A 25,116-nucleotide genomic window follows, 5' to 3' on the forward strand; every position below is an offset into this window, starting at 1 on the left:
AGGTGAGGGCAATGGAGAATGATGCAGAAACACTGAGACATTTTTATAGACATCAGGAAAAAGATCACGACCCATTGAAGGCTTGGGTAACAGATAACTAATAAAAGAATCAGGAGTTAGAGAAATCTAACAGGTTTAAAATGTTGTGTTTTTTGCAATCAGAGGTACAGAATTCCTTAAGACAAAACATGAGCTGGCTAGGTATTTTTACATGGTAAAGGAAGCGCAGCTTCCCTGATGGCTTGTCTGATTCTGCAAGAAAATGCACGGATAATGGAGCCCCCAGGGGTGGCTGCTTTTCCCAGGCATGTGGAGCCGGGTGAAAAGTTCTAGTCCCTTTGAATGGAGAGCAGCAAGGTTATTGCTGCTGGATTTTATAACAAAGGACATACAAAAATATATCTTTTTATTTAAGGATTTATTTGGACTTCCTCAACACTACCCAGGATGAAGCAGAATTCTCATATGTGTGTAAACACCAGGGATGAATGTGGTGGACAGATTCCTATGAGCATCTGAATGAGCATTCAGACACAATGAGTACATATTCAGAGCAATGTTACATACTTAGTTGTTTGGATTTATTTGTTGCTGCCTGGTAACTGAAGTTCTCTGGGCAGTTCACAATGATTACAAATGTGTCGTAACCTTTGTTTCTCTCTCCCAGTTGCCATACTAATTCTTCCTCCCACTGATTATTGTGGCATACTTCTCACTGAACTTCACTCCCACCCTTTCTCAGGGTTGTCTCCTATTCAAGATTCTTCTCCTCAGGGCCTCCTGCTTGCTGGATCATGACATTTTGCTATCTGAGACAGAAGGCCACATGGCTCTGACTCAGAGACATACTGAAAGGAAGAACACCACTGAGATGCCTTGTGGCATTTGGAATGGCCATAGAAATCATATTCAAAATAACTGTAAAAAAACTGCCTTTATTTTTCTTACACAGCTACTCAAAACCCAAAAGCTTACAAGCAGAGTGAATTTAGGGAACAACTCCTATGACTGCCAACACAACAGTTTCTAGGGCTCATCTCCAAATAGATGAAGAAATCAAAATACAATGAAACAAAAGGAGGATATCAGTAGCAGATAGTGATGGAACTGCAACAATTTCAGATGCACCAGGAAAATTGGGAGGAGATGTTTTGCAGAAATTATCTAGGATTAATTCTATTCTTGAAATCTTTACCTGTTCCTATCCCTCTAACCTCCATTTTCAAATCACCTCTACTCCTCAATAGCCATAGGAAAGATTGTAATGACAGCAGCACCCACACAAGAAAGAGCAGGTACTTCCAATCCCCCTGTAAGCCCTAAGGAAAGCACCCCAAGCATGAGGTACTATTTGATGCATGCTTCATGGGAATGGCCCCTCTCATTCTGAATGGCCCTAGCAATCTGTTAGACCGAAACCAACAACCTTACAGAGGAGCAACATGCATCAGTATAAAAGGGGCACTGCTAAAAATGCCAGCATATTTTAACCTGGAGCTCTTACTGCCAGCAACTAAGCCTTAGATCAGCCATTGCAACCATCTAGAATGGGGAACAAATGGTACAAAAGGTGGAAAGCCAGCAAATGTTTGGTGGTTGGGAGAAGGAGAGAGGACCAAGGGAAGGGGCCTTTGTTGAAATGCTGGAGGGACAGATTTGGTCCCCAGAGCTGAGGTTCTGCACCCCTGATGTTGGCCTCTGGAGTTAGAGGGTCTTTAAGTGTCTGTTAATCTGTAAATCTCCAATATACTGAGAGAGCTGAAATCATCATAAGCATTTAGTAATGTAAATGAAGTAACATGGTACAGAATTAAAACATATAGTAAAGCAAATATGGATTGTCATATAGCATGTTTGATCTTGGTGGATTAATAAGATTTTCTACATGACTAATAAAGTAGCTGTGAATAACGGGGCAGTCAAGTACTTGTGAATTTCAGAAAAAATGCCATTGGATAATTCCTGTACTTGTTAAGAAATTGGGCAGTGAACAAGGAAGTTCCCTATTTAAATACCATGTTTATCATGAACTCAGCCACTAAGCAAGTTTCTGTCATAAAGAAATTGTAGTCCATCTGCAATATAAGAATAATACTATGCAAGATTGTTGTAAACATAACTAAAATATTGTGTGTGTGTGTGTGTGTGTGTGTGTGTGAAAGAGAGAGGTGTTTTGAACACAGGAAAGCAGTGCACAACAGCTAAGTTTTATTTAAGAAATACATGATTACTCCAGCCTTGGAGGTATTACATGCAGATACTACAGAAAAGCATTTTAGACGCAAAATCCTCTCCAGAATGTTGGACTAGATTGAGTTTAGTCTACTCTAACAAATCAATTATTTCCCCATTATTTTCTCTGTAAAGAAAGAGCAGCTTACCCAGCGTTCAGCTGAGGAGGCAAACACGCCCCAAAACCAATGGTAAAGCGGATGCCAAATGTGGTGAGAGATGACAATGAAACTTCCTTCTAGAGTAGTTGAAAAAAAAAATTAAAACACTACTTGAGGCTGAAAACAGAAATTGCACAAGAAGGTGCGGCCATGGCAGAGGGCAAAACTGGAGGTGCCGGACTGTTCGCAAAGCGGGTTCAAAAGCAATTCAGCCGGGCCCAAGAAAAGGTATTGGGTACTGAGACCTTTCTTCAAATTTATCAGCTTGATTGTACCCTAGAAGGGAAATGTGTACAGCCTGTCTTTTCACTTCCTAGAAAATGTTTTGCCATCATGAGAGATTAGGCAAAGTTGTAAGGCGGGAGAAGCAATTCACTCATTTGCCTGAATTCCTTCCACGCTGCTGCGAATGCCTTACATGTTACTCTGTACTGCAGTAAGATGGCAAATATTAAAAACTGGTTGGTGTGGATGAGTTATCCTCTTGCACACTTTAGCCGGCTTTTCGTCATTTTGCTCTGAATTATAGAAATACCCATCAAAAGCTGGGTTTCCTACTTGTCATTCAATGCATATGACATGGCGAGTCTGACTTATGTTTGCCATTGTGACTATTTAATCAATAGCAAAAGGGTGGTGGATGGTTTGTCTAAATAGATTTCTCTATAGAAAATTAGCATTACTTTTTCAAAGAATTAAATTAGTTGAACAGTGATTTCCTGGCTCCAGGAGATGCTAGTAAACTGTTTGTAAAGCAGGGCAGAATTTTGTTATATCCCAAAACTGTTGGTATGAGGCAGCAATGCACAGGGAGATGTCTTAGGGAAGGCATGCCCACTCTCTGAAGGAACTATAATTGCAAAGAACAGTCTTAGTACTAAGCATTGCTGTCTTCAGTTTCAGAGGACCCAAGACAATGAATACTGCTTGAGATCAGACATTTATGCACATGCATTTACTTTCGATTTGGCTCATGGAAGCCATACCAAATTCATCAAAGTGACATAAACATTTGTACACCATTCAACATATAAGTGCATTTTAAATTGTTTGCACATCTGAGATATTTAATGACCTATGCTGTATTCACCTTTAGGATCTTATGCATATTGTGAAATTTAGGTGCATGTTTTATATAAAATGTGATGCCTGAATAAATGTATTCCATAACTTGTAAAATCTTTTAGCGTGAACAGGGAGGGTGCTTTTTTTAAGCAGTCAATCATTTATGCATAGTCCCTTTATCAGGCAAAACATATTTCTAGTCCTCAGACCACAGGCCTGCAGATCAGTGTGGCCTTTGAGAATACTAAAATTGGCCATCCCCAGACAAGGATTATTAAAGTGGATGCAAGTTCACACATGGACGTATGTGTTTCTGGATTTCTCCCTCCACTCCTATCACACTGGCTGACCGTCTCCAGGTGCTGGGGGACTGTTGCTCTGTGCCATGGCCTTTGCACCACGGAGTTCTGCAGGGCTCTGTTTTGTCCCTCATGCTATTCAACATCTACATGAAACTGCTGGGGGAGGTCATCTGGAGGTTTGGGCTGACGTGTCATCAATACACTGATGACACTCAGCTCTACTTCTTCTTTTCATCCAATCCAGGTGAGGCAGCGACAGTTCTGAACTGGTGTTTGAGCTCAGTAATGGGCTGGATGTGGGCCAATAAGCTGAGGCTCAGTCCAGATAAGCTCTCTGTTTTTTACCTCCAGCCCAAGATTGTGAAGTATTACATCCAAGGTTAAACCACTGGGTTTAAGGGCTGAACAACTCAGGGGTTTAACCCTACAGCAAGCCATGGGCTAGTTCTTGGGTTGTTTAGCACTTCCCCAGCCCAGTAGTCTGGATTTGGAGTACATGCTCTGCAATCTACAAAACAGCCAGTTGTGGATCGTGGGAGAAAAGCAAAAAGTATGCCCTCTCATTCTCATTGTGTACAACAAGCCATGGGTTTGCAACTGATGGTTGGTTACATATGAAGCAGGCCTATAGGTGAGACACCCCATAGTTACCTGTGGCCATGCCAAACATGAGAATGTGCTGCCTCTTGCCCACTTGCCAGATCACTTTGCATCTAGTTTCGCAAACAACACAAGAATGCCCGTTCTTGGGTTGTTGTCATGAAGCATGTTCCTAGCATTCTAGGGGCTACTCTACACAAGCCATTTATTGTGCACTCACCATCCCTCACTCAAAGGATTTTGCAGGATCTTTCCACGATGTTTACATTCTCCAGGACCTTTCCTGAATTTTGTAGTCATTTTTGCAGCTTTTGTTAGGAGAGAGGAAAGTCTGGTATGTTCCTAGATGGCACCATTGTTCACTACAGAAGCCTTGTGCATTTTTATAATAATGCTCTGCACCGTGGCATTTCCTTGTGGTGTGTAATGGAACATATAGGAATGTTCCAGAGGAAAACAGACACAGACGGAAACCCCCAGAAAACAAATCTAATGTAAAGAACCCTCCCTCAAAGAAAAGTGAAGTAGAAGTCTCAGTGGAATGGTGGGTTCTGTGCCTTATGCAGAAAAGCCCCCTGTAGTTTAAACAATCCAGAGTTTCCACCTAACAGCAAAGCTTCATGACAGCATATCATGACAACAACCCAGGAACTGGAAGCAGGTGATCAGGGGGTTAAGGGGAGGTAGCACACGATTTCAGGGAGGGAGACCAAGGCTGCTATGTGGGTGCCAAAGGTACAGATTGGACCCTCTCCTCCTTAAAAGAGCCTTCAGAAATTGTGGATTCAGGTCAGGTGAAGACCAGGGGCCAGAGTCTGCAGCTGAAGTGCTAAGGCCAGTGGACCCAGAGATAAGCCGGGCAGTTGCTGAGAATCAGATCATTTCAAATTCCATGGGATACTGTAGTGAGCATGCAGCTAGGCAAGGGGACAGATGCAAGATCATTAGTCCAGTCATGTAGCACCAGATTAGAAGAAGCATCAGATGCTCCAGGCAACTGGCCCTTTAACAGGAGGATGCACCTTGAAGGCGTGGCTTCCTATTTTCAGTTTGGAAGTGAGAAGAGGTAGTAGCTGTTTGGAAATAGCTTGACACGATTATGTCCCACCTCCCTAATGGCCAGTATTCTAACTTGGCTTGTGTCTTTTGCCATAGACTTCTGCATACTCTTCTTCTGCACTACAAAGCCAGCCTAGCTGTGACATAATCAAGGCTTTTGGTTAGAAAACCTTTGTCCTGATCTCATTGGAGGAGAAAATGGACAGCCAGAACACCAAACTTGGGATGTGCCTGTAACACCACTCATCTCAGCCATTAGCTCCAGAGCAGAAACAAATAATACAAACACTTCATTTTCACTTGCAAAGTCAGAAATAATGAACTATGGGATCAGTGTGGCCATAGGGTTCTTTCTTTTATTTCAATTTGTGGGAAAGCTTAGCATATCAGTGCCTGTTCAATGAGCAACTACACACAATTCAATACATCCATGCAAATTTATCATTTCATATGACAGGGATAAACTGCTGATTGCTTAGTGGTTTCCTGTTTTTTGTGCAGTTTTCTCCCCTTTGAATGACTGAAATGCTTCCCATAAGGCTTACTAACCAGAAGTAAGAAATTTAAGCTAGTAGGTGCTGTATTTTTCTAACTTCTTATCCCACCCACCACTAGAATACATCCCCTGAAAACCTTCTTCAAAACTGGCACTCAGGCTGAAAGAGTTTCTGCAGCTAGGGACCCCTGACAAAAATTCTCAAAACCTTTGGTGGAAGTCATAATCGTCACATTGATCTAAGAATCTATATCAGGCTCTGGTGTGGCCTCTAAGTGCCAGAATGTTTGTTGAATTGAAAAGAGAAAGGCTGAAGCTGTAAACCAAGACAATTCATTGAGAGAGCTGCTCCCAAGTATGTATGTTTGAGGCCCAGGACTTGTATGCATCTAGTTTACATTGTTCCCCGCCTACTACATTAGGATGTGGGAAGCTGCAGAAAGCTACTTGTTATGTTCTTAGCCACAAAAACAGGTGACGTTTCACTTAAAGCATTAAAGAACAAGATGCCTTGCTGCTAAGTCAGTTCACCAGGTTGCAAGCTGGAGACCCAAGCTGGAGCTTTAGATTCCTCAATACAGCTGCTGCTGCATCTAAAACCTGGCACGTTTGAACATTCCTCACCTGCCTGCTGTGGGCTTTACTGTTACAGGTGTCCCTGTTCATTAGCAACATCTGTATAAGCAGCACAGGCCTTACAACTGCCTTCAGAGGTCCTACTTTCCTGCACACCTGGAGGTCAGACAGGGTGAGAAGCACAAGAACTGGGGCTATTGCAGTTGTATGACTTCCAGACAGTGCCAGTGGAAAGCTAGAGGGCTGGTTTGTTGCCTGCTCTAAATTGCTAATGAAAACTCTAGTATTTCAAAAACAATGCTCAATCCTTCCCTTAAAGACTAACAGATTTATTATGGCTGCCCCTTTTTTCATTTCCTTCTGCCTCATTTCTCTATTGCCCCTCTATTAGCCACATTAGCACAATGACTCCACTATGTTTAGAGGCAGAACACCCCTGAAAGCTAGACATCGAGTTTGCAGGGAAGGCCACAGCCTTCATGCCTTCCTTGCAAGCCAAGCTGACAAATGAGACTAACAAGCGTTGGAAACGGTGTAAACGTTATAAACCCTTAGACCTAGTTTGGCCATTCAAAAGAGCCCACTAGCCCTGGTAGGTATGGGTTGGCATTTTGCATATGCAACCCCCAACCGAGGTCATTCTGTTGTCTTAACCAACAGAGTGACTTTTTCAAAGATTAAACCTTTTTATAACCATTTTATACAGACAACCATGGCTTACATGAAGGTTCCTTCACCCTCAAATAAAATACTCCTGCCAGATTTGGATGACACAACATCCTCTTGTCGGTTTAATATGCATGGTCCACATGAACCCACATGCTCACCGTGGCATGAACGGCCAACCACGAGCTGTTCAGTCCATTGAATGGTCCTTTAGGCTGTTTTAGCAGCAGCACCAGTGATGGCGTCAGTCTCCCGTGCAGCAGTGCCCTCCCTCAGTGAGCTGCATAGATAGGATGAATTTGGCAACTCAGCACTTTGGTTTCCTTTAACCTCCCATAAACCAATCTGTTGATCCTGATAAATATTGAAGGAAATCCTTTAGCAATGTGATGTTGTTGTTGCTTGTTTAGTTGGTTGATTTCTGTGTTACTATTCTTGAGAATACCACATAGGGTAAGGAAAGGAGAAGGAAACCACAAAAAGGGATGTTCCCGAGGGCGGTGTGCATCTCTCGTTCAGGGTATAAAGACTGCTATTAGCATAGTAGTGAGAAAGGCAGACTCCTTTTTTGAGTTACTTTTAAAAAAACCAAAGTACTATAAAGGTGCATTCCTCTTGTCAAAACTCAGTGCTGAAGAAGAAAGAAATGCTAGCTAAGCCAACACAACAATGCTATGCGTTCCACTTCTTCTGATTCTGTATCTCGTCCCCTTTTAATCTGTAAGACCAGGCCTATAATTTCAATACTGTTCTAAATTCTTATAATGCAGGGTAATGACAGAACTGGTTGGAAAGAAAATTAGCTCCCTCCTTTCCCCTATTGCCTCCCACGCAAAACACTTTCCATGCTTCCATTTATTTGCAGTCTTGCAAAGCTTCTTCCCTGGTCTCAGACCAACAGTACTGATGTTAGTTCCCATTTCCTAATTTGCATGAAAGTTCTTAATAAAGCATTGGGAAAGGCATGATTCAGTACCATCTCATGGAGGAGATACTGTGTGGTGCATACCCCCAGTTATTTATCTAAAATTATCATCTGGCGTCATCTTTTTTACAAGCGTTGCAAAAAGAAAAGATGGCTTTTCTTGGAGACAACTATTGTTTCTCTTGAAGATAGCCTCTGAGCCATGATAAGGAGTAGTCCAAAGCTTGCCAGTGTTCCTGCATTGGGCCAATGACAGACTAAGACCTGCATTCATACAGCTGCTTGGCCAGGGGATGTAAGGCTAAGTTTTTTTTTCCCTAAGGAGAGATATAAAATATTAAGGGGGATTAGATAGAGAGGGGCCCTTTACCAAGTCAGACCATTGGTCCATGCAGCCCAGTATTGTCAGCAATGGCCCTCCAGAGTTTCCAACAGAGTCTTTTTCATCCCAACATGGAGATATTGGGAACCAAACCTGGGAACTTCTCTATGCAAGCTATGTGCTATACCACTGAACTACAAGCCTTTCCTCTTCCAGCTCAGAATACCTTGAAAGGGGTGTATGGCTGGGAAAAGTATTGTTCAGATGTCCTTATTTTGCCTAATGCAGGAATTATTTTGCACACTGCTCAACCTGGTAGCTCCTGCGAGGTCTGCCATTCAGGCTAGCAAGTATCAACACCACCCTGATCTGACAAGCAAAAAATGTCTGCCTGGAAATCCAGTCATTGACTTTGCAGTGGTTTTGCCAGCAGTGAGCAGGTGGTGATGCTTATCTCAATTCTGTGAAAAGCTTCTGCTACTGCTTCCTTCATGGGAAGCCACTACTGTAAGCTCAGCTGTAGAAGTCCATGAAAAGTTGGAAGTGTCCTTCAGAATGAGGGTCAATAAACTTACTGTGGGCACTAAGTTCCTCCTGCAGGCCCTAACAGCTGGATGACTTGTCAGAATTGGGCAATGGAAGCTCTTCTTGGCACCACAGCAGAATGCTGTGGGAAGTTTCAGCTGCTAAAGTCCTGCTTGTCATGCAGCTATTAAAAGCACCAAAGCCAGGCCAAACAAAAGGGCAGTTCTAATGACTGCACTGCAGTGGGGCTGAGCTGTGATACGTACAATTACAGTCTAGTTTTCAAATGCTGCAAACATGTACTAGACAGAGAAGTTTGCTCTGACACAGGTCCTGTTTATTTGCTGCAATAAGTATATCTGAAGTCATGTGAGCCCATGAGTTGTTAACACAATCAAGGAAAATCACACAAGCTAGAATGAAGTTCTGGGGGGAAGGGGAAAGAACTCTTGCTTTGTTTCTTCCCAGCATCGTTCCATCATGAAAAGTTCAGGATACAAACTCATAAATAGCTGTGAATAACCAAATGTAGGCAGTGCAGGGATATGGCTGAAATGTTTTATTTGTATGAGTTCAAGATACAAAACAGAAGTTGTAACTAGAAGTTCTTGGCTCGGTATACAGTGCAATTATAATCTCTGGAGTTTTTCACACTAAAGAAGCCATAATTACCCATGGGATGGCACTTAGGAGCAGCCTACCCTTGACTGCCAAATGTAGCATCAAGGATGAATTCCTTCTATAACAATTCTCCATTTTGCTATGATACTTTCATTGTTAGTCAAGGGAGCAATACAATGCATGTTTACATGGAAAAATGTAGTTGAATGCTGGGAGTTCTAGGAATTTTTCTGTCTAAACATGCATAGGACTGTGTCTTAAGAGTGTGAAGAAAGAGAACTGTGCCCTCTCACACCATCACATCTTCCATGCAGTCCATGGACAGGGCAGACGTCTTTACTAGAGGAAAGCAAACATGTGTAGTCTCTTCTCATGAGCTAGTGCCACATTATTCTGACATGTGTAGAGCAGGACTGGAAACAGGAACTGTATGCTAGTATGTACTCTCCTGTCACAGAGATAGCTCATAATAACATATTGTTGCTGAGAAAATGCATTTTCTCTTGGCTACCATGAAAACTGCAGCTAACCTCATGTTGGAAGCTGGTCTTCCCCACCTCCTTTCAAGCAGATCAGGACCTGGCTACCTACAGCCTTTATATTTGAAAACTGGCCAGCTAAGCTGGCTTTGTGATACAAAAACACAGAATTGCAGTACTCATTAACGACATTGCAGAAATCATGTTAAAAAATCAGTGAAGATAGAATACCAGCTATTAAGGACATGCAGCTTAATGCTAAGAAGTTGGTTCCAAACGGGATCCCTCTCTCCACTTCCAAGCCAACAGAGGTTAGGTTCACCCTCAGTATGGTTCTTGTCAGCCAGATGACAGGAGCAATGGATGCTACTCAGTCGGTCTGCTCTTTTGATCTGATTATTAACATCCACTCCCCTGTTTAATGATTTTTTTCTCACCAAACCAGACATGCTCTGGGTCTCACTGGCTTCTTGGCTTATATTTGGGCCTGTTCACCTTGACATTTTAGCCAAGAATTCTGACACCACCTCTACTTCCAGTGCTGATACCAACTCTGATGTAGCCACCTTACACTGCTATACTTTGAGAGACACGGGCCCAGTCCCTACATCTCAAAGAGGCCAAGGAAATCTGAGCATGATGGTGATGGCAGATGATGCCATTGTCCCTGTTAATCAAAAATTCCTGTGTGTTGACCCTGCAAGGTCTAGCCCTACTACAGCACTGTTTTGCACAACTGAATAGGGCTGGTTCAGGTTTCTCCCTCACAGGACAGCAGGTTTGGCAGCCATCATTTCTGTAGACATCCCCCTTTACATGCATGGCAAATATGGAAGAGGGATGGCAGGGGAAATAATAGTGAGGCCTCACCCTTGGATACTAGCAATGAAAAGTGACTGTTTGCAGGAAACAAAACACTGGGCTCAGTGAAACATATGTTTCCATTCACTTTTATACTTCAAGATCCTTAAGTGCTCAACCACATAATAAATTATAGAATCTATTCACTGTATGTTTAGAAGCTGCATTATCTTGATTTATTTCCCTGTCTCCCCAGGTTTTGCAGAAACTGGGAAAAACTGTGGAAACGAAGGATGAACAGTTTGAGCAGAGTACATACAATTTCCAAGAGCAGCAGGTTGTATCTCACGGAACAGTGGGCTCTTTTCTGTTTTCAGCAAATTTTGGGGTGGTGGGAAGTGTAGCACCTAAAGGTCCACTCCATGTTTTCTGAGCATAATTCTAGGAATTCTAGGAAAATTCTAGGAATTCTAGGAAAAAGACCACTTTGCAGAGAAACAGTCTATACACACCGTGATTTAGACTGAGGCCTACCTACATCTTGTACAGTTGCCTAACCATGCCTAGATTATATAAAGTGGGCTTGAGAGGCCTAAGGAAAACCTAGGTCAGAAATACTTCACGGAAACATAAAGTGGACCTCTACATTGGGAGGGGGGGGGGTGCCTGGAGAACTTTATGAGGGGGAGGGAGAATCAGGTAAAAGAAGGGATTATTGAAATAGAGGTTTCAAATGCCTCCTCGCCATGCATTGAAAGAACAAAAGAGATATTTGGGGCCATGCAAGGAGGTTGTATCGCCAACACCCACAGCGACCACTTTACCACCCACACAAAAGGGGCTCTATGTGCATATTGATCTGTATGCATGGAGTAGTTTTGTGTGAGGGGCAGCAGCAGCTCTATATATGGGGCAAATGGGTCAGTGCCCCTACGTCTTCCCACCTACATGTGCACTCACAAACATGTACACTGACTCCATTGCACAACAAACAGCTGCTAAGTGCTGCACGTGATCTTCTTTTGCCGTCCACCAAGAGTCTCCGTAGAATATTGAGCGCCAAAGGGCACCAGTGGCTCCCTGTGAGGGGGGATCATGACTGGGCCAAAGCCTCCCTTCACACGACAGAGTTTTGCAGGTGCACTTCGGTCAGGGCAGGGAACTTCTTGGCAAGTGAGGGCAGAAACTGAGAGGCAACCCCCGGCCCCCAGTACTTCTTTAAAGGGCATCCAAATCCACTTTCCTGAGGCTTAGTAACTAGCAAGGAGAGCCCTAAGCTAAAATATGCTGGCATTTTCTCCTTTGCCTTCTCCCGCCACTGCAATGAATCCCATGCGCACTTCTGGGAAGTTGGCCCTTGGGGCTGAAAACACCTGTCTTGAAAGACTAATGGAAACAGCATGCTGGAAACAAACGGGTGACACTCCCAACTGACACTATTGCTATTTTCCTCTTTTTTCCCAGGTCGAAGGTCACAAACTCTACAAGGAGCTTAAGGTTTTCCTCAGCGCTGTGAAAGGTACTGAGAGCCACCATGGCTCTGTTTTCAGCCCTGGCCCATCTGCTGCCCATCCTTAAGGCAGCATGTTCCTTGTGTACTTGTGCAACACACACAACTAAGGAGGTGAAGGGCTCCTTTCTGCTCAAAGTTAATCCATTCTGCCTCTCTGGAGAGAAAATTTTCTTCCTTGAACAGAAGCTCTGCCTTTGCCCCAAGCCTATTTGGACTCTAAAAAATTATCAGACCTCTTTTCTGAGAACCTCATGGCAAGGAGATTCTCCTGATGCCTTTCCTTTACTCTTTTCAGCACCAGGCAAAGACCTTTCTTTAAAAAAATATTTTAACGGTTAATGTCACTAAACCTTTGTTTTGTATTTTTATCTGTATTTGATTAGTATTGTATTTTAATTGTTGTACGTATCTTATGATTGTGAGCTGCCCAGAGGTGCTGTGGGACAATAGGCGGCACACAAATGTTTTAAATAAATAAATGGCAGCATATATGAACCTTTTCACACAGCATGAGGCTCTTTCCATGGTTTGATTTACATATTTGAGCCTGCTTTACACAACAACCTGGTGAGGTAGGTTAGGCTGAGAGACAGAGCCAGGCCCAAGTTACTCAGTGAGAGGGAAATTGATCCTGGGTCTCCCTGGCCTAAATCCGGCCTCGTGGCCCCTGCAGCATGCAGATGATTCCCTAGGAGACCTCCTCTGCCTCAGGGCATGCTCCTCTTTCCCACAGTTCTCTTTTTAAGAGGTGGGCAATAGGGTAGGTAAAAGAACAAGAAACTCTGCCTGTTTGCTGCCTTGTTGTCCAGAAGACATTCATTTATTTTCTGTTTTTATCACATCTGGTAGGTAGATTATTTACACTGTGCAATCAAAACTGCACAAAAGATGGGAAAGACCAGCAGTTTGGCTTAAAGTAATTACAAGGTCATGGAACAACTGACCAGACAAACCACTTATGGAGGCACATAGCCATCATGATTAAAGGCTAACATGCTCAAATAATTCCCATTTGTGGCTCAGTTTGGTAACAGCCATTGTGAATGAGTGACCACACTAGCATTCTTTCCTTAGGTAGTTTGTCAAGATGTGCAAACCAAACCCTCTGCTTTCTCCCCAGACAAGCCAGAGAAATAACAAGAAACTGTGTCTGGGGAGAGACAAGTTTCTGGTTTACATGTCATGAGTGACAGTGGGAGTAATCAGGCTGCATGCATCAGCATGCTTGCTCATTCACAAAAACACATACAACTCTGGGTCACTGTGGCATGCAAACAGGGCCATAGCTGGTGGCCAGGGATGCAGATGGTGGCAGTGGTGATCAAAAATATCACTTTTGTTGTTTTCTACATGTTCCTTCTGCAGTGATGCATGAAAGCTCCAAGAAATTGTCTGAAACCCTTCAAGAAATTTACAGGGAGGATTGGGAAGGATATGATGAGCTGAAAGCCATAGTGCAGGTGAGTGTCGTATCTCAGTCACACCCAGTTACATGGGACATTTTAAGAAGAAACCTGGCTGAGCAAAGCCTCCTATGTCTGAATGCAATAGCCCTGCAAGAGAGGCTCATCTTAAAATCTCCACATGTTGATGGGGGCTGAGACAATGGTAGTTTGTTCCTGGCCACTTAGTGAGCTCAGGATTGAGGTAAAATTTGAGGAAGGAAAATGAGAAGGAAATTCCAGATGCCAAAGGAATCTTTCTGCATGTGGAGTTTTTGCCCCCTTTTCCCTGTTTGTGGTCCTATCCTGTTTTTGTCATAAGGTAAAACTTAAGCCTTCCCTGATTCACACACTTATCTATTACACGACACCAGTTTGTTAACACTTTGTTAAACTATCCCAGCTTACCTCCTTACTTTTGCAAACATTCAGGACATATCAGCAGTTTTATACTGGTTTATAGTTGTTCTGTCTTCTCCATACTCATGTCCCATCAAAATCATACATGCACAAATGCACAGGCTGCTCTTAGCATTGCTGGAGAAACAATGCAAGTGTACAATACAGATTATTCTTACTTTGTTCACCAGCAGATCTAAGAGCAATTCTGGGGATAGGGATTTAGATTGAGATAACACCACAGGAGGGAGAAGGTTAAATACCCCCTTCCCCCATGCTGCTGTTTTGAACAAAATTGGAGACCCCTGCAGCTTCTTTAAAATATGCCAGTGTTTAGCCAGTGATTTAGATTAATTGGTTAACACTTTTTAATCAATTATAATGGTAATCAGCTATCAGCCAATTAAATTTATTTTATTATTCTTTATACAAGTACTTATAAATACAACAATTGGCAAGCACAATCTTAGAAGAGGCGAAATGGATGCCTGGTACAACATACAGGATGGCTTTTAAAGAGAAAAAAAATTCATATGCAATCCCCTCCCATTTAATTTACCAAAATTGCAAATAATCAACATGGCTCTTTTCAAAATGCTATTTTAAAAAATAGATGTAATTCTACTGCAAATCTGCTACATCCTCTCTGTCAAGCTGTAAGTATGCCTGTAGCCTCTGATTGTTATTGTGTGTTATATTTCTTTTAAATTGTCCTGTGTATCTATGTTGCACATGGAAGACACGTGCAAGTTACCACTTGATTTTGCAGTGACTAATAAATCACCCATCAGTTTCTCTAGTGACACAGGAAAAAAGATAGCAGATCACCAGCAGATGTTCACCTGATCATCATCATTTTTATTTACCAATGTAACATTGCCCCCCAAATTTAGTATTCCATCCAAATAAGTATATTTAGGCCAAACCTATTGTCTTCCCCCATAATAGACAACATCATGTGCATGTGACAGAACTGCAAGAGGAATATAGGCTAACTCAACTTATTCGCAACTTCTAAAAAGAAGTCTCACACCTTGAGAATAAGATGACAAACTACTGCAGTACCATGGGAAAAGTATGGTCTTATGAGGTTAGGAGGCTGTGACCTGGTTGCCATGGCACAACAACCCATAATGGATTACTAGTCATAGTGGGCTGTTGTAGCATTCAAACCTAGACTGCTTCATGACAACCCTAGACTAACAACCCAGGGCTTGTTCCATGGGTTGTTCATGCCAGGATTGGTTGTCATAGTATCATAACCAAAAGAGTAATTTAATCATCATCATTATTGTTGTTGTTTGATATTATTTAATTTGTATACCAATCCATAGCCAAAACTCTCTGGGATGTTTGCAACATTCTATAAAAGCAAGACAATAACGTACAATAAAAATATAATAAAATGAAACATATTAAAAAGTTTAATGCCCATGGGTTCTGGAAATTGGGTAGTGAATCACTCAGCCAGAGCAACAAAAAGTCCGTGACATACCCTTTCTGCAGCAAATGACTGCTGCCCCACTGATGCTCAGATGGCACCTTAGAGGAGTTGTCACTGGTTTGCCACCTTTTAGGGAAGAAATGGTGCAAGAAAATTGCACCATTGTATTCAGCATCATTCTGGTCCATCTTTCGCAGAGTGCACATTTGATTTTATGGCCCTCTGATAAGTGTAGCCTTTTCTACTTAATTTCCTTGTCTGTTTTTGCTGTTTGAGGGAGCTGTGAAGTGGAGTAGGCAATGGACAAGACAGCAAACTTGTGCAAGACCAACAATAATTTATTGTTTTAAAAATAAGACCAACAATTTGTTTTTAAAAAATAAAAAGTAGTTGTGCTTTTTTCAGTTTCTATGGAAAAAAATCAGAAAACAAAAAGGGGTGGTGATCAGAGCAAGGAGAGGGAGATAGAGAGTCTTATTTAGAACTATTGGCATGGTTTATAGATTCTCAAATTAAGACAGGTTATGCCATGAAAGACAGTGGCAGGCAAGTGTCCTGGAGGGGTTGGGGGAAAGAGGATGTAAACATCCCATGGTAAACCACCCAGTCACCTGCAGAATGTACTGTAGATTGTCCAGTGAACAAACAACTCACTATGGTTTGTTTGCAGGGTGGGTTTGTGAGACATATGAACTCACCATATATTTCAGAACTATTTTGACAAGTATCCATGTGGTTTTGTTTGCAGAGCAATGACCTTCTGTGGGAAGATTATGAGGCGAAACTGGTAGATCAGGCAGTGAGGACTATGGAGAATTACTTGACTCAGTTCAATGAAATTAAGGTATGCTTTTTAAGGGTTTACTGTGCAATATCCAGTGCGTGCAAATGGCACATTCTTCTGCAAGGAATATTCTTCTTTCTCCTCATCATCACATATTTTGAAATATTCACAAACTCATCTCTTAATTCAAGCCTCCTGCTTTGAGGAAGAACATTTCTTCCTGTATCTATGTTTCACCACCCCTTCCTCTTTTTTACATTTTTAAATATCCTCTCCTATTCAGTATTTCACCCTTTCTCCCTGAGCCTTTCTTAGCATTTCCCATATTACAAGGCTGTGAAAGGTTTCTCTCTTTTTGTCTATGCATATTTAAAAAATGCTTAGAATATACAATTTGATGGTGATGATGATGCAATTAAGATGAGTGTTTGCTAGGAAGGAGGTCTTCCAATGGATTAGAATCCCAGTCCCTGTATTTAAGGCTGCCATTATCATTGGTTATTATTTATAAAAGTACCTAAGATACATTACAGACCATACACAAAAATACATTGGTCCCTGCATGCAGATTCATGGTGTAAATATGCAAAAAAATAAACAAAAAGACAAGTTACAAGTTATAATTGGCAGCATTCCAGAATACTTTGTAACCTGTAGGTAATAGTGCATCACGAAAAGCGTAAGCTCAAAACAGTTCTTCAGTCTGTTTGACAAAGGTTATGCAGGCTCCTCTTTGGAATAAGATATTCTATAACACTGAAGTCACAACCAAAAATACCCTGCTTTATTCCTTCACAGATTCTGTCTTATGGATTCAGCAGGGACTCTTCAAATGATCTTAACAAAGCCTGTGCAAAGAAATGTTCACCTCATCATCACCCTGCTCCCCTAATAATTTCTTAATGGTGCCCCCTGTAGCTTTACTGGACTCTGGATCTAATTGTTGGTTTTTTTCAAAGATACTTGTTCTGGTGATTTAAAAGCCAAAATGGAGAAAGGGGGAGCCATAGCTCCCTTTTCATATGTTTCTTTCTTCACAGGAGCGAATTGCAAAGAGAGGGCGGAAACTAGTGGATTATGATAGCAGCAGGCATCACTTGGAAGCCCTGCAGAATGCCAAAAAGAAAGATGAAGCTAAAATTGCAAAGGTACAAAGGCTCCTTGGAGTTCCTTTCTAGGCCCAATCAGAAATCTTTCATATGACAAGGAACCCAATTCCCATTACATTTTAATTATTCTTTAAGAGGATCTAAATGGATGGGTAGGAATACATGGAGAAAGGCACCCCCTCAGGTACCCTGGTCCCAAGCTGTTTAGGGCTTTATATATCAAAGACAACCCTTTGAATTGGGCCCAGACTGGAACAGGGAGCCAATGCAGCTGTTGGAGGACTGGCATAATGTGTTCTTGCCAGCTTGTCCTCGTTAGCAGCTGCACCGCCCTTTTCTGTATTAGTTGTAATGTCCAGACCATTTTCAAAGGTAGCTCCATGTAGAGTACATTGCAGTAATCCAGGAAAGAGGTTACCAGCACTTGGGTCACTGTGGCAAGGCTCCACTCATCCAGGTAGGAACGTAGCTGAGAAATCAGCCAAAGCTGACAGAGGCACTCCTGGCCACTGAGTCTACCTGAGAAATGAGGGAGAGCTTGGGGTCCAGAAGCATCCCTAAGGTAGGAACCTTCTCCTTTAGGGGAAGTGCAACCCTGCCCAGGATAGGTTGAAAATTACCTAGTTGGAGTGTGGGAGTGCCCACCAGCAGGATCTCTGTCTTATCTGGATTCAGATTCAATTTACTGGCCCTCATCCAGCCCATTACCAAGTTCAGACACTGATTCAGGACAACTACCACCTCACCTGGATCAGATGAAAAAGCGAGGTAGGGCTGGGTAGCATACTGATGACACCTCAGTCCACACCTCCAAATGACCTCATCCAGAGGTTAGATGTTAAAAAGCATGGTGGACAAAATCTAGCCCGGTGGAACTCCATGACACAATCACCATGGCGCAGAGCGACAGTGCCTCAGCACTACCATCTGGAGCTGTTCAGCCGGATGGAACCATTGCAAAGCAGTGCCCCCTACTCCCAGCCCAGCCAGCCATTCCAGAAGGATACCATGGTCGATGGTACCAAAAGCCTCTAAGAGGTCAAGGAGAATCAACGGTGTTGCACTCCCTGTGTCTCTCTCCAGACAAAGGTCATCCCACAGGGTGATCAAGGCAGTCTCCATCCCAAACCAAGGCAAAAACTCAATTGAAATGGGTCTAGATAATCAGTTTCCTCCAAAAGTGTCTGGAGATACTGGCCCACCACCTGCTTGATCACCTTGCCCAGGAAGGGTATATTGGCTATTAGCCTGAAATTATTTGATTCACCTGGGTCCAGGCTCGGCTTCTTTAGGGGTGGCGTTATCACAGCTGCCTTTAAAGGGGATGGCACCACTCCCTCTCTCAAGGAGGCATTAACAGCCTCCAGGACCCACGTGCGGATCCCCTCCCTAGATCTCCCAATAAGTCATGATGGGCAAGAGTAAAGCAAGCAAGTGGTCGGCCAGACTTGTCCAAGCACCATAGTCCACATCATCGGGCTGCAGTAATTGAAATTGATCCAATAAAATAAGATCAGATGATGTGCTGGACATCTCTGCCAATGGAACCGAGACAACTGTGGTATCCAAGTCACAGTGAATCTGAGCAAATTTGCCCTCGAAGCGTCATGTAAGTTCATCACAGCAGGCTGCCCAGGGTTCAGTGATACCTGTTTTGGGGCCAGAGTGTAGAAGGTCCCAAAGCAGCATTATAGCATCCATTTGTTTGGATGCATTGTTCATGCTTCATTTCTTGTGCCTCTAATAAAACTCTTGGGTCCTGCAGGCCGAAGAGGAGTTCTATAAAGCCCAAGCTGTATTTGAGGATCTCAACAAAGAGCTAAGAGAAGAGCTTCCAGTCCTTTACAACAGGTAACAGGCACTACAGACCAAACTGCAAATACAGCAGAAGTCAGATAGGAATGCTGAATCTAAAGAGCATAGTTGTGACTAGAAATTAACCTGGAAAGCCAAATGTTTCTGTAACATAGCAAAGAAACATTCTGGACTTGTTGGTTATGAGGCTGCTTGCAGTCAAGAAGGTAAAAATGGGCTGTAAAACATACAGTCCCCAGAGTAAACATACAAGCAGTTTACAAATACTTTCAAAACCAGAAATTTGCAATCCAACCATATTTTTCTTTTTCTTTCTTTCGCTTTTTTATGGTGCAGTTTGGTTGTTTTTGTATTGGACAATAAAAAATTAAAACCAAACCAAACCAGAACTTATGCTAAGAAAACCAGTAATAAACCCAGTCTCACTAAGATTTCAAGAGTTAAGTAATAACCTTCAAGTTGTGCCCAAAGGGCTTTTCAATAATACTGTACCATGTATTGGTGGCCACAGGATGGCAGCAGAATACAGGGAACAGAATTTTGACTTCCTTCTGTGTTTTAGTGAAGGAATGCTCATCTGGGGTGGAGTTGGACATGACACCACATGCAGGTTTGCTGCAAAAACCCAGCAACCTGGGTCCAGTTTCTCACTCTCCTCCCTGTAATACTATGTTCCTGAAGAACATGGTGTCATCTCTTGCATTTTACCACCCCTTCCCATCAGCAATCTGGCTGTGGCTCATCAGGTTAAAGTCTTACATGCTGAGAGACTGGTTTAGTGGTTCAAGGGTCAGAGACTTAAATCAGGGAGATCGAGATTAAATCTCCACTCAGCTTCAACGTTAGCTGAGCGACCTTGGGCCAGGCACTGACTCTTAACCTAACTTACCTGGCATGTGTGTTGTAAGGATACAAGGGCAGATGGCAGGGGAGGCACTGCTCAGAGTTGTACAGAAGTGTAGGATTAAAATGTGCTCAATAATGTGGAGTAGGATAGCAAAAGACATGGCAAGATAATGCATTGTGGCGTTCAGGGACTCAGCAAGATGGGTAACCTGGACCTGCCATATGCTGAAGGACAAGTTCCAACATTGGCCAGGCTGGCTAAGACTGCTGGTAATTGTGGGTCATAGAGTCTGGAAGACGACAGAGTCCCAAGTCCTAAATTATAGAATAAAGGAAGAGAGTGGACACCCCAGAATTGCCTTTTCAGTGTTTTGTACTATACACTATTATTCTTCTCACATTTCAGTGTACCACTCTAGCGTGGAGGGAGTTTTCAGGCATTTCATACACTCGCACGCCCCTACCAGAATGGCAGGCATTGGTGTTTTATCGCTTAACAAATGCTCAATTTGTCCCAGTATAGATGGTTATGCTGTTGACGTGCCTTCCAATTAATCCCATGCAGTCTCTCAGAAAAGTTGTTTGTTTATTGAGTTTTTAAACTGTTCAAATTGATAAAGCTCTCTGAGCAGGTCACAAAAATTTAAAAACAATTAAAATATAAAACAGTATACAATACAGTATACAATTTAAATAGTTATGACTACAGTATGAAATAAAAGTATAGACTGGAGTAAAACCTAGCAGCAGTACAAAGATTTGAAATACAATACTGAAGTTGCATTTTCAGTTTGAAACTGTAGGGCTTACTTGCTGTCTGTCCTGAGACTGGGACCCAGCCAGTGTTCGCTTTCTGATCGCAGTAAAATTAAAGAACTGTTAAGGGTGCACACGTATATTTGATGCCATTGTTCCACATTTGCTCCATAATAGAGGCATTCATGGTGAAGGAAGCAGGGTCAACTTTGTCCTTCATGTTCTGCCCAGCATGTGACACTTCTGAACACAGTATCTGTAGGGTAGGCTGATGACAAATTACATCTGGTTGTGCTCCCCACTGTCATTTCTGTGCTGTTTGTAGCACTGGCAGTCTTCCTCCAATGCAGTGAAACAACATTCTACTTCTGAGACTATACAGAAATGCTCTTCCATTCACTGAATAATTATTCATTTAACTCTAATACACTTCTAATGCCGCCAAGGAGAATGCTAGCAGATGCTTTTTAAAGTATGCAATCCTATGCACATTTAGTATGAATGAAGACCTTACATCTCCCAAGAAATGGACTTTACTGAAGAAATTGAAATAGCTGCAAATTGATCCCATGTGATTGATTGGAATAAATCGTGTGGGATGACATTCCTTTAGCCATGCCATTTCCAGTTGCAGAGGAGAGCTTGCATACCTCAGTGCTCCTCCACATAAACATAAGACATGAACATAAAAAATCACCACATCAAGTGGAAGCCCCCCCCTCCCCCGCCATATGTTGGTTTTCCATAGTCTGGGAGCTTGTGGGAGAGTATTCGGGTACCTCTAACATCATCCTTCTGTGTAGACTGGCTCTGAGAGCAATTTACAGATGCAGCAGGATCACAAGATGCAGATCAGGTTGGAATGCACCATTTGGGTAGAGGATAGTGTGTTTAAACCTTTTACCTTGCAAGAAGCAAGAGGATGGGGAAGGAAGCTCCCTTGGCCTATAAAGCTACTCTGTCTATCAGGGCACACTGTTTTAGCCCCACCTTCACCCTGATCTTGCAGCTCTCTTGGTGTAAGGCTGAATTTTGTTCTTGCCGAAGCATCCAACTTGCAATTGCTTACCTGCAGTCAGAAGTGGTGCAGTGCAGGAGCAGCTGTGTCTTGCGATTGTGATTGTATGTGTAGATAGGTTCATAGAGAGTCCCACCAATCTTGTTTCCAAGATTGTTCTTCCTTATTGCATGGCTGAGCTCAGTTAAACATTTGGGGTTGGCTGCTTCTGTTTTATTTCCTTTTTTCTTTTCTTCCCCAGTCGAATTGCATGCTATGTGACAATATTTCAGAATATTTCCAATTTGCGAGATATCTTCTACAAGGAAATGAGCAAGGTAAGCAAGGATGGCAGGCAAGCCAGGAACTTAAAATGATGCACAGAAGGGGAATTCTGCTGCTCTTCTCTTTTCTCTGTTTGTTTAGAATTTTTACAAGGATAAGTCACATTAATCTGAATTTTCTAGGCAGGAAAAATATTGCTTTATGCTATTCATAGTGCACAGGATGCATTATAGGGTGCACTAACATAGTTAGGAGTCAGAAAAAGAGGCTGCAGTGCACAATAAGGCTATCCATGCTGCCAACCAGCAAACTTAGACGTGTATCTTTGTAATGCCACTGGCTAGAACCATGGGCAATGTGAGCACCAGACCAAATGGTATCCCTCTTCTCCATCTTTATCTCTTGAATATCTCATTTTTATTTCACAATTCTGATGCTTGATCTGCAAGCTTGATTTGCCCCATTGTATAAGAAAATATATTTGCACACACAGAGCTGATCACAGTTGCTTATGTAGAGAAATTCTGCAAAGAATAGCAATAGCAATTGTAATAATAATAGTAACTTAAAGTATTAACATAATGCTGGCTACCCAGATAAGTTATTGCCAAAATTGTAAGTGAAGATGAGCAGCTTGTATTGTTTGTTTTGAGTGTAGAATAGAGAACTGAATAGTTATCCCATGATTGCATTGTAAGCTGCCAAGAGAACCTTCAGGTTATTGGACAGCATAGAAAATGAATGAATGAATGAATGAATGAATGAATGAATGAATGAATGAAATAGGCTCTCCACCCCCACATCTGGTGCTCCTCATAGCTGTGCTTAATCCCTCTCAGAACTTAGGGTATAGCCCATTTTCTCCCTCCCACTCACTGAGAGTAACTTGTGCACATGGGACCAGAGAAGGTGTGGACCAGCTTGATTCTTCTGTGAGAGAAAAACACTGGCCTTCTTTTTGTTGAAAGAGCCAGCTATGTTGCATTGTCTGTGTATCATTTATGCACATACACATACCAATTTTGCATGTATTGGTAAACCACCTTCAATGTGATAAATAGGAGAGAACCATTATTTTTATTGTTTAAACTCAAAAAGAAATGAAATGACAATATACTATTACTGTATTTATTCCTGAAATGGAAAAATAGATAAAAACAGGAAAGAAAGAAAAAATTCAGAGTATGGGAATTTAAGGTAGCTAATGACAACCCAAAACACTTCTGAAGAATAACACAGGTAGCCAGAATGAACTATTTGATATGAAGAAGTGAAAACTGTAGGAGTGATATAAGTAATATCTCTTGTGATGGGGTTGTTGTTGTCACTTGATCTTTACTTTGCTTTTCCCACTGTTGCTACTTCCAGTTGAACCATGACCTGTATGATGTGATGAGCAAATTAGAAAAGCAACACTCCAATAAAGTCTTTATTATTAAAGGGATATCAAGGTAAGTCATTTCCTCTTTCATATAGGCACATTTTCCCCCACCCAGGCTCTAACCACCATTAGTGTGGTTTGTCTCCACCATATATTCATTATTATTTATATAGACCCTGCAGTTGACATGGTGCTTTACTGATTTAAGAGGAGATGCTCCTCTTATCTGGGATGCAGGCATTATACTGCCTCTAAAAATGGAGTTCCAGGCAGAAGGAGGCTGCAGATTCAAACTTTCTAAGATGATTCATGTTTCTCCTAATGCAGCAACAGAGGCTCACTGGTCATCTCGTCTCCAGTTAGTTCAACCAGCCCTCCTTCCGTGCCCACAGAGAACAAAAGTGAGACACTGGCCTCTCCCACTGGCATTTCTTCAAGCCTGGAAGGAGAATCTGTTTTGGCAACTAAGGGAGCATCTGCATCCAGCAGTATCAGTGAAACAGAGGAAGAGAGCCCTGCATCTTTGGCCACAGAATTGTCATGCAAGGCAGAAGACAACACTGAATCAGACTCTTCTGTTAGTGAGCCCCAAGATGACAACCAAGTAGCAGAACCGGAGAAGTCCCTCAGTGCTTCCAGAGAGGCCCCACAGAAAGTTGAGGAGGTTGCAAATAATATAGCAATGGAGATTTTATCAGAGGCAGTGCTTCAGGCTGCTGGCAAAGGCACAAATGTTGCTCAAGAGTCCGAAGACACTGCACAGCCCCTTTCAGAGAAGATCTCTGAAGCCGGTGATACTTGCGAGGAAGGCAGAGGTTCTCCACCACAGCCACGGGATGAAATTCCATTTGTGCCAGAAGAGACAGTTGAACTGTCTCGGGATGAAGCTCAGATTGAAGGATCAGAACATCAGGGCAACATCTCATCGCTCAGTGACTGTTCTACTAATCCTGAAGACAAACCTCCACCTTCCACCCAAGCTGAAATTGTTCAAGAAGAAGGACCCAGTACCATCAATGGCTGCATTACTTCTGCACTACCCAAAAATGAAGCCATCCAGCAGCAGCCAGAGATAGGGGGAGTGAATTGCCAGGGAGACCTCAGCAATGCTGAAGATGAGGGCAGCAGTGATGGAAGCATTGAAGAAATAGACATTTCCCCAAAGGTCACCAATACCCAGGTAAGAGGCACCAGAGAGCTCTGTCCCCTCCCCAGTTGTCCAGGTAGCATTAGAGAAGACTTTTGTATCCTTAAACTTATCACAGACAAGCAAAGAATTCAACTGCTGCCTTAGAAGAACGTCTTGTGGTTCTGTATATTAATACAAATTCTGAATAGTAAGGGATGTTGGTTTTGTTTGTTTGTTTGTTTTTAAAGGATGCATGCATCTAGGAAAATACGGTGGCAGTGGGCACTGGGGAGACGTGGAGAAAGTTGTTGCAGCAGACTTTTTGCTGTTGCGGAGCAATAAAGCCATGTGGCAGAATGGGAAACCTGGGATGGCAGTATTAGTGC

The 25,116-nt window shown here is 42.5% G+C and overlaps 1 protein-coding gene across 1 annotated transcript in view; it reads left to right on the plus strand.

The window, feature by feature from the left end:
• The first annotated feature begins 2,529 nt into the window (after positions 1 to 2,529).
• The window catches only part of BIN2 (bridging integrator 2), a 35,278-nt gene continuing 12,691 nt past the window's right edge, over positions 2,530 to 25,116 (plus strand). The window contains exons 1-10 of the mRNA XM_044443153.1: positions 2,530 to 2,621; positions 11,087 to 11,167; positions 12,295 to 12,349; positions 13,709 to 13,803; positions 16,377 to 16,472; positions 17,453 to 17,560; positions 19,287 to 19,372; positions 22,198 to 22,273; positions 23,589 to 23,671; positions 23,929 to 24,781. Of these exons, the coding sequence (XP_044299088.1) occupies positions 2,544 to 2,621; positions 11,087 to 11,167; positions 12,295 to 12,349; positions 13,709 to 13,803; positions 16,377 to 16,472; positions 17,453 to 17,560; positions 19,287 to 19,372; positions 22,198 to 22,273; positions 23,589 to 23,671; positions 23,929 to 24,781 (1,611 nt within the window). The 5' untranslated portion in view covers positions 2,530 to 2,543. The remainder of the gene's footprint in view (positions 2,622 to 11,086; positions 11,168 to 12,294; positions 12,350 to 13,708; positions 13,804 to 16,376; positions 16,473 to 17,452; positions 17,561 to 19,286; positions 19,373 to 22,197; positions 22,274 to 23,588; positions 23,672 to 23,928; positions 24,782 to 25,116) is intronic.

Source organism: Varanus komodoensis, unplaced genomic scaffold (assembly GCF_004798865.1).
Source record: "Varanus komodoensis strain SLA01 unplaced genomic scaffold, ASM479886v1 scaffold41, whole genome shotgun sequence".
In the NCBI taxonomy this organism is placed as follows: domain Eukaryota; kingdom Metazoa; phylum Chordata; class Lepidosauria; order Squamata; family Varanidae; genus Varanus; species Varanus komodoensis.